The sequence below is a fragment of the Myotis daubentonii genome, chromosome 1 (assembly GCF_963259705.1).
Source record: "Myotis daubentonii chromosome 1, mMyoDau2.1, whole genome shotgun sequence".
Taxonomy (NCBI): Eukaryota; Metazoa; Chordata; class Mammalia; order Chiroptera; family Vespertilionidae; genus Myotis; species Myotis daubentonii.
Window position 1 is genome coordinate 52,160,647 of NC_081840.1, and position 17,033 is coordinate 52,177,679.

General features: G+C 50.1%; 1 protein-coding gene across 2 annotated transcripts in view; it reads left to right on the top strand.

Annotated features, from left to right (window-relative positions):
- ALDH1A2 (aldehyde dehydrogenase 1 family member A2) overlaps positions 1-14,752 on the top strand; it is a 97,713-nt gene extending 82,961 nt beyond the window's left edge. Inside the window, exons 9-14 of one of the 2 annotated variants that reach the window (XM_059700232.1) lie at positions 1,994-2,178; positions 3,766-3,930; positions 4,529-4,686; positions 5,000-5,074; positions 12,911-12,999; positions 14,505-14,752. In XM_059700232.1, the coding sequence (XP_059556215.1) occupies positions 1,994-2,178; positions 3,766-3,930; positions 4,529-4,686; positions 5,000-5,074; positions 12,911-12,983 (656 nt within the window). In that variant the 3' untranslated portion in view covers positions 12,984-12,999; positions 14,505-14,752. Of the gene's footprint in view, positions 1-1,993; positions 2,179-3,765; positions 3,931-4,528; positions 4,687-4,999; positions 5,075-12,910 lie in introns of both variants that reach the window. The other variant, XM_059700223.1, reaches the window with a different exon arrangement.
- Positions 14,753-17,033: the final 2,281 nt, after the last annotated feature.

Below are 17,033 nucleotides of genomic sequence, written 5' to 3' on the forward strand. Positions count from 1 at the left end.
CGTCAGTTTGTTCCATGTGTTCATGTCTCTGTTTCTATTTTATTCATCAGTTTATTTTGTTCATTTATTTTGACTTTTGGATTTGATTGTTGATAGGTGTGTATTTATTGCCATTTTATTGTTCATAATCTTGATAATTTTTCCCTTCTTTTTTTTCTTCTTTTTCTTAAATAATACCCTTTAACATTTCATGTAATACTGGTTTGGTGGTGATGAACTCCTTTAGCTTTTGAGAAAAAGATCTTTGAAACTAAGGGGCACTCAAGAAGAATCTGGACTCTTCCTTCTAAGGGGAAAATAGTTTAATATAGGAAAAGAGCACTTATCAATGTGGAACTGAAAAGGATTTGTTTTCTAGACACTAATAAGCCATTTTGACCTTGTGATGTGTAGAATAGGGTGGAAGGGGTGAAGGCTTGGTCAGCGCTATATAGTAGAAAGACCAATGGGCTACACATCTGAACACCTGAAATATAACCTCCCTGCCTAGTTTCAAGAAGTCTGAACTCCCTGCCTGGTGGCTTTGTAGGTCATTTAGAAAATTCTTCACTAGCCAACGTGTTTCCAAACCCACCGCCTCTCCTCTGTTTGGTCATCCCAACCCCTTTCTTTTTTTTTTTTTTTAATATATTTTATTGATTTTTTACAGAGAGGAAGGGAGAGGGATAGAGAGTTGGAAACATCGATGAGAGAGAAACATCGGTCAGCTGCCTCCTGCACACTCCTCACTGGGGATGTGCCCACAACCAAAGTACATGCCCCTGACCGGAATCGAACCTGGGACCCTTGAGTCCGCAGGCTGATGCTCTATCCACTGAGCCAAACCGGCCAGGGCTATCCCAACCCCTTTCTGTTGCTCCGTGGCACTCAGTCAGGATGACAACACACGGTGGTCAGCTCTGTGTGAATAGACCCAAATTGGAGGCGATTCCGCCTTGACAGTGGGGCTTTAGGGAGGCTTGCAGTAGCCCAGGGAGCCCCATGTCTCCAGGCAGGATACCGAATGGTTCACTCTGCACAGGTGTGGTCTCTCTGTTTTGAAAAACTGTCCAGGGAATGACATTCCCAGTCTCTTTCAGCCATTGTTTTCCTTCCCCACATCCTGCCCAGCAGAGCTGCTTCCCAGGTTCACCGCTGCGAGAACAGGGCGCAGATTGCCTGCCTTCCAGCCCCAGCTGGGAATGTGCGAGGAGTTCAGCTTCAGTTTTATACTAGATGCCAGGGGATCAGAATTCTTACAGCCAAATCCTCCCGAGGAGTAGGCACTTCATTGACGTGACGGTGATGGATTGATTCAGTCATTTAGCAGCTAGCACACACCAGAGTTAATTCTATCTTGAAATATAAGAGATGAAAATGAAAGCGTTATCACAGGCTATTATACAAATCCCTGTAAAAATAGAGGAAATGTGATGTCTTCAAAGAAAAGCCATTGCTATTACAGTTAAATCCACCAAAATACTAATTAAACATAACAGCCACAAGGCCCTATAGATTAGGGGTTGCACATTGGCCAAATGCCGGTCTAACTATGTTTAGAATCTGGGTATTACACAGTGCTTAAAAAAACAAAAACTGTGCTTTAAAAGTGTTGATTTCTGTTTTTCCTTAAAATTGGAAATCTGGCAACCATGGGCTTATCTCCATGCAGAGCAACAGCCAAATGCAGTGGCTTTCCTTCCCGGTGTCCCTCACATTGTTCTACTACCTGGCAGATTCATACCTTTACGTTATCTGCCAACCCCTTTCAAAGAGGTGGAGATGCCCAAGTTAACACAGCCAGTAACGTCAGGGTCTATTAGAACAACAGCTAAGTTGCGTTCTCAGTCCAGTGCTCTGACAGTTACTCACCTTGTGCCCTGTGTGCAGCCTGACACTGCCTGGGCTGTGTGTGTGTTGGGGGGGGGGGGGCGTAGAGGGAGGGCGGGGGGGCGGTTTCCGGACAGCCCCGCTCAGGTGAGGCAGTGCTGGGAACGTGCCTTTCCTCTTGCAGTGGATCACGCCGTGGAGCAGGCTCACCAGGGTGTGTTCTTCAACCAAGGCCAGTGCTGCACTGCGGGCTCGCGCATCTTCGTGGAGGAATCCATCTACGAGGAGTTTGTGAGGAGAAGCGTGGAGCGGGCCAAGAGGCGCATAGTGGGGAGTCCCTTTGACCCCACCACTGAGCAGGGACCCCAGGTAGAGAAATCATGAACCATCCCTCTCTTTACATTTTAAAAAATATTGATTTTAGAGAGGGAGAGATAAAAACATCAATGATGAGAGAGAAGCATTGATTGGCTGCCTCCTGCACATCTCCCCCCCACTACCCCCACCACCCCCACCCCGCCTGGATCAAGCCCACAATCCAGGCATATACCCTGACCAGGAATTGAACCGTGAACTCCTGGTTCGTGGCCGATGTTCAACCACTGAGCCACACCGGCCGGGCCCTTTCTTTGCTTTATCCCTGGTGAGCACAGACACTGGTCACTTGGTGGGACCCAGCAAAGCACCACCTTCGGTTATCCCGCCGCCTTCACAGCGGCAAGTGTGGCCAGTGAGCATTGCTTATGTCTAGATTCTCTTTCCGTTTCTAAATTTTGTTTCTGGGAAACGAAAGGATTAGAGTTGCCTTAAGGATACTCTCAACTTCGGGGGTAAGTTGGAGTCGCTCAGCCCTAAAGGAAGCCCTAGTCGTGACAAGGTGGATCTTGCCCTGAGAACCCAGGCCCAGCTCTGACCACGGACTTCCTTGCAGAGGCCGCAGTCAAGGAGGCGGGGCCTCTCTCATTCTCAGAAGCTATTTATCCTTTTCCCAGCTGCAAAGGGCTCTCTCCACCACCCTGATGCGCTTGGGGAGACCATTTGTAGATTGTGAATGTTTGGACATGAAGACCGTGTGGATGTCTCTCATCTTGGGTGCCTCGTGCGCTGTGGTGGGTGGGGAGGCCACGAGAGTCCCACAGCCTGCTCTCCTTAGCGCTCCGGCTTTCCACGGTCATCACGGCGTATTTCCAGATGGAGTTCTGGTTTTAAACTGTAGACAGAGGCTGAGAATTTGTAAAGAATGCATGGACCAGATCTCATCTGGGCCACTAGAGCCTGGGTTTTTCTAATAAGAATTAACACCTTCTCAGTTTTGGGGCCATTTGAGAACAGATTGATGTTCTAGCTGAGCATTTGAAACTCAGGTGAATGTCAGTTTTTATATTATTTACCATAATAATCGCATGATAAGCCTATAACTTTTGGAAAGCAAGACTGACCGTATTTGATGGTATAGGAAGCTAGCCCTCACTCTTTAAACTTAACCCTTTTCTCTAAAGGGGGAACATTCCATTAAAAATTTCCCCCAATAGGATTTGAGGTAAAGAGGTTGTATTAGCTCATCTCTTGTTTTCATCTTTTTAGTATCAGTACAACTTGCTAAACTCTTCATTTTGGCTATAGAAGTTCATTTTCCTTCCCACAGTGAATAATCAATTCACCAGTGTCTCCATCACTGAGAAAGTTGTTTAAACATTAACCTGGTATATCTGATTCAGTGGTATCATCTGATTCAGTGGTATCAGAGCCATTCATTTATTGGAATTCTTGATATATTTGTTTGAACCAAATTGCCATTTTCCATGGGTAAAAAATGTTTAAATAATAGTCAAATCCCATATGATTTGACTAGATATGATGAAGCTTTTTAAAAAAGACAAATGATTCCTGAGAACATGCTTATTTCCGTTTTCGTGGAAGATTTTACTTGGAGTCACTCGGCAATTTTGTCCGTAGATTGATAAGAAGCAGTACAACAAGATCCTGGAGCTCATCCAGAGCGGTGTGGCCGAGGGCGCCAAGCTGGAGTGCGGAGGCAAGGGGCTGGGCCGGAAGGGGTTTTTCATCGAGCCCACGGTGTTTTCCAACGTGACCGATGACATGCGCATTGCCAAGGAGGAGGTACCAAATACAGGATTCTAACATTTTGGCATGTTTTCCAGGGCATTTCTAGTACAATGATATTCACGTTTTCTATTTCTGTATGTATTGTACTAGAACTAGAGCAATAAATATGGCTATGAAAATCTCTGTTTCAAGAAAAAAGTTAAAAAGGCAGGGAAAGTAAGTGACATATTGCATGATTGCAGTTATTAGCCAACGGAATAATCAGGAGAGCCAGTTGTGGGGTCACCAGGCTGTTACGCAGGAAAGGAAAGGCGTCCAGGCGTCCTCACAGTCATGCAGCAGAGGGACCACGCAGGTCAGCCAGCAGCCCGAGCAGTGCCTCCTCGGCTCTGCCCCGGCTCAGAGCACAGCTGAAGTTCACACAGTGGAACCAAGTGACATCAGGGAGGGTGGGGCGTGGGGCATCAAACACACTCTAAGGATAGACTCCTGTGTAATCTATTTCTGCAGAGTTTGGGATATTTTCCAGTTTTGTGTTGCTAAACGTAAACAGTATTTAAATAACGAAGGCAGAGAACACTTCCTTTGAAATGTGGAGAGCAGGGGAAGGAACGGCATAGCAACGATGTTGAGTCAAACTATCTTGTTGCAGATCTTTGGCCCCGTTCAGGAAATTCTGAGGTTTAAGACGATGGATGAAGTTATCGAAAGAGCCAATAACTCCGACTTTGGACTCGTAGCTGCTGTCTTTACCAATGACATCAACAAGGCCCTCACCGTGTCTTCTGCAATGCAAGCTGGGACCGTTTGGTAAGACCCGTCTGTGCCATCCTTCCGGCCATAACACATTCCAGGGGCGGTACGGGAGCCTTGCCATTCTCCAGAGCCTGGGTAAAGTACACGTGTGTCCTCTGGAAGGATGGGGAAGGCCCCAGCAGCAGACCTCACCCTGAGAGGAGATGCAGTCTTTACTGGCTAGATCAGGAAATCAAAAGGAATGATAAATTTTCCATCTGGGACAAAGGAAATAAAAATAAAACTTACGAAAGAGGTATCATGCCTGTGGGATTATTTCTGTGTGGGCAGAATTCACGCTAACAGTAGCGCTGTCTTCTTCTTTCAGGGTCAATTGCTACAATGCCTTAAACGCCCAGAGCCCCTTTGGAGGATTCAAGATGTCTGGAAATGGGAGAGAAATGTAAGTGTCCAAAGGTGCTGGTTCTTAGTGTAGAAGAGGATTCTCATTCCCTTACTCATTAAACAAGCATTTGGTCAGACATACCCCACTGTAAGCTACTAGTAAGCCCCGTGCTGCACGTTACAAAGATGAACAAACACAATTCTCTCATCTGCGGTGGGAATGGGGAAAAGTTAGTGTACCAGCAATACCATGTTAGAGGGGCCATTAGAGAAGTATGTCAAACATCTTGTAAGTATAGAGGCAGAACCGATTAATTTCACCTGGTGGGGTCAGAGAGTTTTTTTAGGAGCAGGCATTCCAGGCAGAGAGAATAGCAAGAACAAAGGCGTGAGGGTACAACAAATATAGAATAGCCAGCGACCAAACCAAGTTTGGAGTGTTTAAAACAAAGGTCACCAACTGCCAGCCCAGGGACAAAGGTGGCTGGCAATGTTTTGTTTTGCCTCACATTTAAATATCTTTACCGTCCAGTCAGCAATGAGGAGGCTCTAAATCAGTGGTTCTTAACCTTGGCTGCACATTAGAATCACCTAGGAATCTTTTTAAAATCCTGATTTCTGGGCCTCATCCTCCGGAAATTCTGTTTCTTTGTTACTAATGTTGTGGCCTCACCCCATAACAAAGAAACAGAATTTCCGGAGGATGAGGCCCAGAAATCAGGATTTTAACAAGATTCCCAGGTGACTCTAACGTGCAGCCAAGGTTGAGAACCACTGCTCTAAATAGATCTAGATTCCTCACTTATTTCCTTCTCCTTATAGAACTGCTTCAGCTGTGAGCGCTGCAGTTCACCATTTCCCCATCCCTCCTGTTCCTCCTGGGACCTGAGTATTGGTTGTCATTCATTTTACACTCACCTGATTCAATCACCTGCTCAGCCCCTGTAGGTTCTTTCAGACTGGAAATGCAGCGTTAGTGCATAGCATGAATGAGTGTTTAATCCCAATCTCCAAGGGCTTCACAGAGCATTCTGTGGGAGCTGAGGAGATCCCAGAGTGTTTAAGGCCAAGATTCCTGGCACAAGAGGATGCTTGGGCAGAGGTTATAAGAAGACGACCTGCTAGGAGGAATTTTCAGTAACAATAATGATACCATGAGTTAAATGCCTTATCTGTGTTTGGCTTTATGCTAACTTGTATCCTAACATCTGATTCAATTTTCACAATGATCCTTTAGGATAAATACTTGTCTTTATATGACAGATGGTTTAGAGGGGGAACTAAGGGTTAGAGGAGTTATGTAGTTTGCACAAGTCATACAGCCAGTAAATGGCAGATCTGAGATTTGAACTTGGGATTCAGTGGCTCCAAATGCACTAGATTCCATAAGATCAGCCGAGGAGGCACGGGGTGGGGGTGGGGGGGGGCAGGCATAAGGACTCCACAGGCACAGGATCAGGACAGAGTCCTGAGATGCTAAGAACCTGAATAATGGAACTGCAGCAGAGGAAATCTAGTCTCAAGAGGGATTTTATTTGCAGGATTCATATATAAATGGACTTTTTGGGTAGCATTTGGAGAAATAATGATAGCCAGGGTCTTCCTGAGGTGACATCTACCCTCCCAAGCAAAAAAAAAAAAAAATTTCCTTTGTTTTGAAAAGAGCTGGACCCATGTTTTCTAAATTCTGTGACTCACAAGAGGAAACATCTCCCATGCCCTGCCCTCTGCCATTACTGAATGCATCTTTATTATTATTATTACAAGAGGCCCGGTGCATGAAAATTCATGTACTGGAGTGGGGTCCCCTCAGCCCGGCCTGTCCCCTCTCACAGTCCGGGAGCCCTCAGGGGCAGGAGGTGACCTGGTGATCAGGGGAAGGTGACACCCCATCACCCTCTGCTGCTGCCACTGCCGGCAGCACAAGCCTGGGCCGGCCCTGGTTACCTGAGCCTCGGGCGGCCCTGGGTGGCTGGGGGGCTGAGGGGACTGGGTGCCACCATCTTGTGGCTGTGGAGTCATTTAGCATATTCCCTCCTTATTGGCAGTGGGTGCTGCCATCTTTGCGATGGCATGAGGGTCACTTAGTATATTCCCTCTTTATTAGAGAGGATTGTTTTGAGCAAATGCTCAGTTCACAGTCAGTCTTCTAACAAATATTGAGCAGAGCACGATGCGTGGTCTGTGGGGGAAGATGCAGCTCGTTAAGGTACTTAAGATCATGTTGGGTAAATGAAATATACAACATGGTGAGCTGAAGTCTGGGAGCCTTCAGTTGTGATCTAGTGTAGCAATCAGCATTGGCCTTTCAAGGAGAGGAACATTTGGGTGGATGGAGGGAGGGAAGTACTTATTCAGGGTTGGTGCAGAATGGGAGGAGGAAGTAAAGACACTGCGGGAGAAACAAGTATGATTTGGGGGAAAGTGCAGTGAACCCGTAAGACTAACACCGGCTCCATGCTTCACACATTGAGGACAGATCACGAGAATTCTCCCTTCATATTCCACAGTGTTTTACAAGGTATCATACTTTAAAAAGATATTAGCTTGTAAGAACATGTAATAAATAACTTCGAAATGCAATGGGTATTTAATTTTAAAGCATGCCTTTAACATTTATGTAAACCTTATTTTGTACTCATTCAATAGAAACTTATCTGGCCACTGGGCAAAGCTAGCAATAAAACGACTGGTCTGCAATGTGTTAGATACTTTAACTGGTCATTTCCAGCCCCTAGCCATTAAACCATAAAGTAGGTGTAACTTTGAGGCAAAGAGGAGACTTTGTAGAATCACACTGCTCAGATGTGTATCCTGACTGTAGCACTGAATACCTGTGCAACCTTGGGCAAGTTACTTAATCTTACTAAGCCTCCGTTTCCTCATCTATAAAATGGGTATAATTATAGTACCTGCCCCAAAGGGTTGCGGTGAGGATTAAATATTGGGATTAAGTATGCCAAATATTCAACAGAGTGTCTAGCCAACCTTCAGAAAATGTTAGCTGCTCTTATCGTTATTCATCTGGTACTATAGATGAGTGCTATGCAGGTGATCCTCCTTTTTCTTAATAAATACCTTACTTTGGAAGGGTGGCAGAATTTTCTTAAGTTCCAGCCAGTATCACCAACTTCTGTGCTGTCTCTGTGATGCCAGGGAGGAACCACTCCTGCTTGAACCTTTGCTTCTGGCTTCAGCACCTCTCACTTGGTTTACAGCCAGAACCCAGAGCCAGTCTGGATGCTCTTTGCTCAGCCATTGGTGCTCCTCAGTTTTTACTAGTATACAGTCCTCACATACTCCAGGTGCCTCTCCTTAGCCTGCACATGGCCTTGCTTTCTGCTTCCACTTGTCATTTTGCTTCCCGCCCTGGGTTTGGGCTCCCCAGGCTCTGAAAGGTTGGAACAGTCACTGGCTCTGGGAATGCTGCTCACATCAATTTTCCTGTCACAGATCATCAACAGGGTGAATCATGGGCATGAACTATACCTGTAATAAGTAAACGCTAGCTGATGGCTGTAATCCCAGGCTCGCCCTGGACCCTGGTCGTGGTCATACATCCTCCCGGGATTCAGGCTGTGATGTCCAGGTCCAGTCTGCTCCTGTCAGAAACATTCCCCCTGCTAGAAAGATGGTCCAGGAGAAGGTCTGGCTGTGTCAGAACCACCCAGAACAGCGGGCCAAGATACTGAAGAACAGCGCTCAACTCACCTTGTAGGCGCTGTAGTGAATTGGCCTTCCCAGGCAGTTAAACAGTAATTAGGAAGCAGAGCCCTTTGATGAGACTCACTTCATCTTTCTCAGCTATATGCTTCTTTGTCCCCGCTTGCCCCTCAAACATGCTTTCTCTTCCTTAACTAACCTAGAGTGGTAGGAAACGCTTCATTTAAAGAACCTGCCTTGTCCAGCCTCACTCTTCCTTCTCATGTAATACAGTCCTAGAAACCCCACCTAACCCTGCGTGTGGAAGAACTGTCTGCCTCACAGCCTGCAAACTCCTTGCAGCTTCGGTCCCTGACGTCTCCCTGCCACCTGCCTCCTGAGAGGAGCAGAGACAGAGGGAGCACCTTCTGAAACAAGCTGCACGGAGGGCTGGGGAGCCTCTGCGTGCTCCCCCAGGGAGAGCTGTGGAGAGGGCTCCCTCTGCAGGTTACCTGACGGGCTGGCCTCTGACTCCAGGTCGGAGAAGGCTGAGTTTCTCAGTCCCACCTGCTCAGCTAACTCCATCTGTTTCACTCGCCCCGTCCTTTTCCTTCCTCATTCAGGCTCCCCTGAGACACAAGAGCCCGAGCTATAAAATATGTGTCACAGTCAAGGGAAAGGAAAGAAAGCCGCGAACCTCAGCATTTTACAAACGAAGGACACAAGCGTTGAAGATGAGAAGCGTTAGGATGCTCTGCATAAGGGCTTCTCGGGTTCACGGTGCTCACACACACGTTGTGCATGTATGTCCGTGCACAGCACGCACCTGCACAGGAAGTGCCTGCGGTCTGGGGAGGGGCGGGCTGAGCGGGCCTACCTGGGGACCCCTCAGGGATTCTGACTTAGTAGATGTGTGCTGGGGCCCAGGCTCTGCATTTTTAACAGGCTTCTGGAAGGGGTCTGATGCAGCTGGTCCAGGGGCCCTGCTCCGAGAAATGCTGCTGTGAGCCAAAGAACAAGGCAGGGAACCATACACCCGAAGCATAAATCCCTGTTTGTGTAATGAGTGAGTCTAACTGATTTTCTTAGAGGGCGGGATGAGAGACACCGAAATCTAACATCTTACCTTATCTGTAGGTATGCCAAACTTGGTTCCTTTTAGGGAATATAACCTGGTCTGGCTGAGAAACAGGAATAAGACTTCCTAGTGCACCTATGCCCTGACACATGGTCCAGGTGTGAAGGCACCCACACAGAGAGTGGGACACCGTAATCACAGGTCTGCCTTCATGCCGGAGTAGGGTTTGGTGGAGACAGGAAGCCAGTGCTGTGGCCTGTACACTAGGTTGGTGGGGAGGAAGCCAGTGCTGTGGGCTGTGCACTAGGTTGCTGGGGCAGGAAGGGGTGCTGTGGGCTGCACACTAGGTTGGTGGGGAGGAAGCCGGTGCTGTGGGCTGTACACTAGGTTGGTGGGGAGGAAGCCGGTGCTGTGAGCTGTACACTAGGTTGGTGGGGAGGAAGCCAGTGCTGTGGGCTGTGCACTAGGTTGGTGGGGAGGAAGCCGGTGCTGTGGGCTCTACACTAGGTTGGTGGTGAGGAAGCCAGTGCTGTGGGCTGTACACTAGGCTGGTGGGGAGGAAGCCAGTGCTGTGGGCTGTGCACTAGGTTGGTGGGGAGGAAGCCGGTACTGTGGGCTGTACACTAGGTTGGTGGGGAGGAAGCCGGTGCTGTGGGCTGTACACTAGGTTGGTGGGGAGGAAGCCGGTGCTGTGGGCTGTACACTAGGTTGGTGGGGAGGAAGCCGGTGCTGTGGGCTCTACACTAGGTTGGTGGGGAGGAAGCCAGTGCTGTGGGCTGTGCACTAGGTTGGTGGGGAGGAAGCCGGTGCTGTGGGCTCTACACTAGGTTGGTGGGGCAGGAAGTGGTGCTGTGGGCTGTACACTAGGTTGGTGGGCAGGAAGTGGTGCTGTGAGCTGTACACTAGGTTGATGGGGCAGGAAGTGGTGCTGTGAGCTGTACACTAGGTTGGTGGGGCAGGAAGCCAGTGCTGTGGGCTGTACACTAGGTTGGTGGGGCAGGAAGCCAGTGCTGTGGGCTGTACACTAGGTTGGTGGGGCAGGAAGGGGTGCTGTGGGCTGTACACTAGGTTGGTGGGGAGGAAGCCAGTGCTGTGGGCTGCACACTAGGTTGGTGGGGCAGGAAGCCAGTGCTGTGAGCTGTACACTAGGTTGGTGGGGTAGAAGCCAGTGCCGTGGGCTGTACACTAGGTTGGTGGTGAGGAAGCCAGTGTTGTGGGCTGTACACTAGGTTGGTGGGGCAGGAAGTGGTGCTGTGGGCTGTGCACTAGGTTGGTGGGGCAGGAAGGGGTGCTGTGGGCTGTACACTAGGTTGGTGGGGAGGAAGCCAGTGCTGTGGGCTGCACACTAGGTTGGTGGGACAGGAAGTGGTGCTGTGGGCTGTGCACTAGGTTGGTGGGGCAGGAAGGGGTGCTGTGGGCTGTACACTAGGTTGGTGGGGAGGAAGCCAGTGCTGTGGGCTGTGTACTAGGTTGTTGGGGAGGAAGCCAGTGCTGTGGGCTGTACACTAGGTTGGTGGGGCAGGAAGTGGTGCTGTGAGCTGTACACTAGGTTGGTGGGGCAGGAAGTGGTGCTGTGGGCTGTACACTAGGTTGGTGGGGCAGGAAGTGGTGCTGTGAGCTGTACACTAGGTTGGTGGGGAGGAAGCCAGTGCTGTGGGCTGTGCACTAGGTTGGTGGGGCAGGAAGTGGTGCTGTGAGCTGTACACTAGGTTGGTGGGGAGAAAGCCAGTGCTGTGGGCTGTGCACTAGGTTGGTGGGGCAGGAAGTCCGGTCAGTGAGATATAAGCCTGTGGGGGACAGATGCTCAGGCAGCCCTCCTGGTGACAGACTGTGCTAGAGGTGGGTCCAGGGCTTTGTAAACACAGAGCAAGGGCAGCTGCTTCTCTTAGCGCCAGGAAAAGCTTCGTGGAGTTGACTTTACAGAGAATAGAAGGAGAAGAATTCAAGCATTTTAAAGAAAAAAACAAAACATGCTTGGTTTTACAGTGAAATCAAGAAAAGAAAAACAGACCATTAAAAAGCGGTAAGAATAGGATGGGCTAGAGAAGAAAAGTGAAGACAAATTGCATGGTAGCCACAAGGCTTCACTCCACCCCAGCAGCCTGAGAGCAGTGGAGTGTCCAGAGGGCTGGGCAGGGCGGCCAGCGCCCACTCTCCTCTCAGCCCAGCCACCGTATGCCCCTCAGAAGCTGGAGCCGTTATTTAGTTTCTCCTTCACCCAACCCAGTGCAGTGCTGCCCATAGTCATAGCTCAGTTATGTTTGCTCCCCAGATGAATGACAATCCTTGATCTATAACCAAGATCCCAGAGGTCCCTGTGAGCCAGGAAGGAAAGTGGCTGACTGAGAGTCTGGGGCCTGGGCGGAGGGGGCGGGGGAGAAATGACAGCTTACTGCCACTTCCCATCTTTTAAAACATTTTTCATAAGAGTTTATTTGACCATATATGCCAAGGAGCAAGCTCTCCAATGCTCCCAAGTCGTTTTCAGTCAGTTATTTTGATGGCTGTGAGGGCTGCGGACACTGTTTATCCAGGATGAAGTTTTTAAGGCATTTCAGTGATTTGTGCTCTGCCGTGATAGGCCTTGGGGGTCATTTCCATGTGTTAGATCTAAGAGCCAATGAGAAGGGATTTAGAATCCCAAACCCAGAGGCCCTTAGCCTGGGGATCTCCTGGTCTCCTCCCAGTTAGAGTGGACTCGCCCTCTGGGAGAGCGATCGGAGCACAGACACATCCTGGGCCCAGTGGCAGGAGCGGGATTTGAAGAGAAAAGCTCGCCATGGTCCTGAGGAGCCGGTGCCCCTGAGGTAGGAACAGCCCAGGCATTAGACACGAGGGCCTGCCGCTGACCGTGGTGCCCAGCCAGGCGCACAGCCAGGGCCTCTGGTGACTGCTGGCCAAGGCGCACCTCTGGCCTGTTTCTCTGAGTTGTTGAGACGTGTGGCCTTTGTGTGTAATACTGTGAAGACAGGTCATCCTTTACCTGTAAGAAACGGTGACTGCTCATAGGTGATGGCTTCCCCAGCCCTCACATGGGCTGGGCGTCATTAGGAATTCCTCCTGGAACCCCAGGGCCTGCTGGTAGCAGGCGACAAGCTGCACCGCCCCAGGACTCTGGCATCTGGGGTGGGGCAGCCGGGCCTGGAGTCTGACACTGCCCCTTTCTGTTTCCAGGGGAGAGTTCGGCCTGCGCGAGTACTCCGAAGTGAAGACTGTGACAGTCAAGATCCCCCAGAAGAATTCCTAAGGAGGCCCAGAGGAAGGTGAAGGCTGCCTGCACGACCCCCCTCTCTGCTTTCCCTGAGGGGCTCAGCTCTCAGGAATCCAAAGCTGATGCTCGGTCCTTATTTAAAGATGAAAATGATCACACACAGGCCAGGCCGGTCACTGCGTCACTAAAGCAAGCCAGCTGGGCAGTTTCTTGGCACTCTGTAGGGGATCACCGAACGATACCAAATATTGGGGAGGGCGGGATGAAGGACAGAGGGGTGACTATCGGCACACCCAGGGTCTCTCTGAGGTGGGGCTGAGTAGGGAGCTGTGTCATTGGATGCCTTCTGTCACAAAACCCTTCCTCCTACGGAAAGGCAGCCTTCCTGCCATCTTCCTTTTCCCGGTCCAGGCGCTCCCTGCTCCTCCCCTGCCCCTGCTTCTCTGAGGAGAGCTCAGCTGAGCTCATTTGGGGCAGATGTTTGGGCCGGGAACAATTTTCCAAGGTTTTGCAGCCAAATTACCGTTTCATGTTATCCATTTCTTCAAAGCAAAATATTGAAATGGCTTTAGTGAGAGCCAGGCCAGGCTGACAATGCCAGAAGCTGGCACACTGCAGATACGCCAGGCAGGAGGGAGGAAGTGGGCATTTTCCAGACCCAGCCTGGATTTCTCACGTCCACGGGTACCACGAGGGAAGGGCCAGGAAGTGGGGAGGCAGAGACCGTGTGTAGTTCCCAGCTTCTGAGTGTGGGCATGTTTGGGGGACAGGTGCGCACCTGCATTTGATTCCTTGGTTATTCTAGAATAAGGCAGGGAGCGGGTTGTTCTCATAGATTAATAACATCTTTTCCAAAGTTTATCTTTAAAGTCAACCAAAGCAATCTGAGTAGGCTGGAGCATTTGGAGAAAGGTAATGCTGGGTGCCTGGCAGAAATGATTTTGTTTCCAACACCGCTTGACAACTCTTAACTAAGTGGGTTACCTCTGCAGTTGGGTCAGTAGCTTCTCCTGCACCCCAGCCCCTACTGCACCACAGTAGGGAGCACAGTGGCTCCCCGCAGTGCTATGGGTGTTATTTTGGCCTCTCATGCCTTAAGATGCCCCAATCCCACTGGCAGGAGCCTTGGAAAATCTGGCCAAGCCTGGCAGTTTTCCTTCCCATTGGCACGGTTCCAGTGTGCCCCCCGTCGTCGCCATGCTGCACCAGAGCTCCTCTGCGGCACGCAGCCGCCCCTCCACGGACCGTTCCTGCCTCCCGGCCTCCCGAGGGGGGTGAGAAGCAGGCTGGCCCCTTCCTCCCAGCCACGCACTCCTCTCCCGCGAGCCCACCAGTGCAATGTGAGCAGTGTCAGCTTCCTTCCCTGCTTCCCTCCTTCCAGCTGCCAAATCCAACCCCAGCTCTAACCTAGAGGAGGGTCATTTATTTAAAAGTACCAGACATAACCTGGAGTATATGGAATGTGGGCAACACATAGATAGCCTTCTGTATGTAACTGCTCCTGCTTTCTAACCGCGCCGGGTCCCCTTTCTAACCCTGTCTGCTCCTGTTTTAAAGAAATCCCTACTTGCTGTTACCTACGACAGTGCATTCCGTGCCCTGATGCCTTGAGGGATGCCACGTGTCTGATCCTCCGTGTGAATGTCATGCTCTCCCCTTATAGCGTGTGTCCAAGTGAACGTACCCATTAACCAGCTAGTTACCTTCGAACTGCAATATAGAATGTGAAAATGAAGATTTATTTCTTTTAATTTACTTAAGAAGAAACCTCTGTGCTAGCAATAAAGCATTTATATTGTGTACTCCTCAGGGCTCTGGCTGTGTTTATAAGCCTGCGCCCCACAAAGCCCCTGCGCATCCTCCTCCCAGCGCTGGGCGCCCAGCTGTGCCGCTCTCTGGTGATGGAGCAGAAGTCGGGGGTGGGAGGGCTTCTTACAGGACGAGGCAGGGCAGACAGCACCCTAGTTTTCTGACACGGTTTAGAATCTGTGTGTGCATACGGTTTTAGGTGGCAAACACGTATAACATCTATGAAACACATGAAATAATAATTTTCATTCAAAATAGCCTCTGTGAAAGCTAAATGCGGAGGAGTTTGGGGTGCCCTGTTCTCACAATCGTGGCTATGAGGTGAGAGCCCGCGTTGCTGATGGCACTTAGCGTGGCTGCATTTGCATTTACCGAAGCCAGATGAAGTCGAGGCTGACTGCCTGATGCAACGTTTTGCAGCTGTAAAGAGGAAGCTGTCGGGTGACTGTACCACCACCTACAGCTTGTTTGCTCTGTCTGTGCTCTCAGAGTTGAGCTTTTGGGGGGTGGCGTCCACCCTTTTAGACCTGCACCTCCCCTCCTTCCAAGCTCCACCCACGTCCAGGGGTAGTGAGACAAACACAGAAAGTGGTGACCTGGCCGCAGAGGAAAGCGACTGTGGCTGGGCCTCGGGGCTCTCTCTGCTGTGTCTCGTCCCTCAGAGGAGCCGGTGGTGTGGGCGAGAGCACGGCCCCGGTGCCGGGCTGACCTCGATGTAAGAGGCAGGCTTCCTGCTGGGCTCCCTCATGCTCAGGAAGGAAACGAGAAGGCATTGGGCATAGACTAAGCATTGAAGTCCTCTGGGCAGGTGCCTGTGTAGAGCTTTTTTGCAGCAGGAATTAGAAGACAGACATACTTTGTTCTTCAAAGCATAGCATTCCTCACACTTCCTCCCTTCGTGATGCTGACATAAGGCGAATGCGGGCGGCATCACAGATGTCATTAACAAAACAGACACTCATCAGTCACTTGTCATCAGCACCGCATAGTTATGGTCTTTCCCCCCTTATTGTTAACACCTGCGATTTCCATTGTGCCTTTTCCTCCAAAACACCCTCAGTGCATTCATATCGACAGTTTCATTCTTTTTCATGACACTTTAGTTAATAAAGGACAAACATATTATACTGTAGGGACTAAAACACAGAAAGAAACAGAAGCCACTGGACTGCGTGGGAGAACAGGAAGGCACCCAAGAAAAGAGGACAGTCAAAGAGAAGTTGGTAGAAGAGGTGGGTTTTGAACTGGCAGGACGTAATCCCAATAGGCCAGGAAGCAAGAGGAAGGAATTTCTGGTCAAAGAAAGCCGCAAAGCTGCAGAGGCGAGGCCAAGGCACCCTTGTGTGCCCGTGAGTGACGACAGGCCAGAGCAGGCCTGGCGCGCTGGCAGTGGTCGGCTTGCGGAGGTCACGTCCCAGAGAGCAGGCATCTCCAGCTGCTTTGGAGCGGGAAGTGACGGGGCAGTGGGCAGAGCAGGCAGTGGTGGAGCAGCGCGGCGGGGAGGAGACACAGACTGAGTATGAATGAGCTTGCTGTAACGCCCGCTTGGTCACGAGGACGGAGCGGAAGGAAACAAACCAGGGTATCACTCACCAGAGCCTGGGGAATGAATATGAAAGATGAAAAGAAGACGAGGAAGCTTTCAAGCCCAGCTGCGTAAGGAAATGGCAGCACCCCTGCCCCAGAGGTTGAAACGTGGAACAAAGTTTTGGGAGGAGAGTCTTGCCGTCAGGCCTTGGACATGGAAATTGGGGATGATAAAGAGGCGTCCAGGCATGAGTCCCCAGCAGGCATTTAAGAACAGGGGGTCAGAGCCTGGCTCAGGTGATCTGCCTGCCGCACTAACATAAAAGTGATGGCTCTGAGTGCAGGGATAAAAACAAAACCAGGCACTGGCTGGTGGTTCAGTGGTTAGAGCGCTAGCTTATACACCGAAGGGTTAAGGGTTAAATTCCCAGTCAAGGGCAGGTTCCTGTGTTGTAGATTCATTTCCCGGTCCCATCGGGGCACATGTGGGAGGCAACCAATCCATGGTCTCACATCACTGCTTCTCTCTCTCTCTCTCTCTCTCTCTCTCTCTCTCCCTCCCTCCCTCTCTCTCCCTCCCTCCCTCCCTCCCTCTTTTCCATTCTCTCTCTACCTAAAAAACCAATGGGGAAAATATCCTCAGGTGAGGATTAACAAAAAACAAGAAAACAATAGCAACAACAAAAACCAGGGCCAGCGAGAAGCTGAGCAAAACAAAGGGAGGCTGCAGTGAGAGAAGCAGGAGGAGAT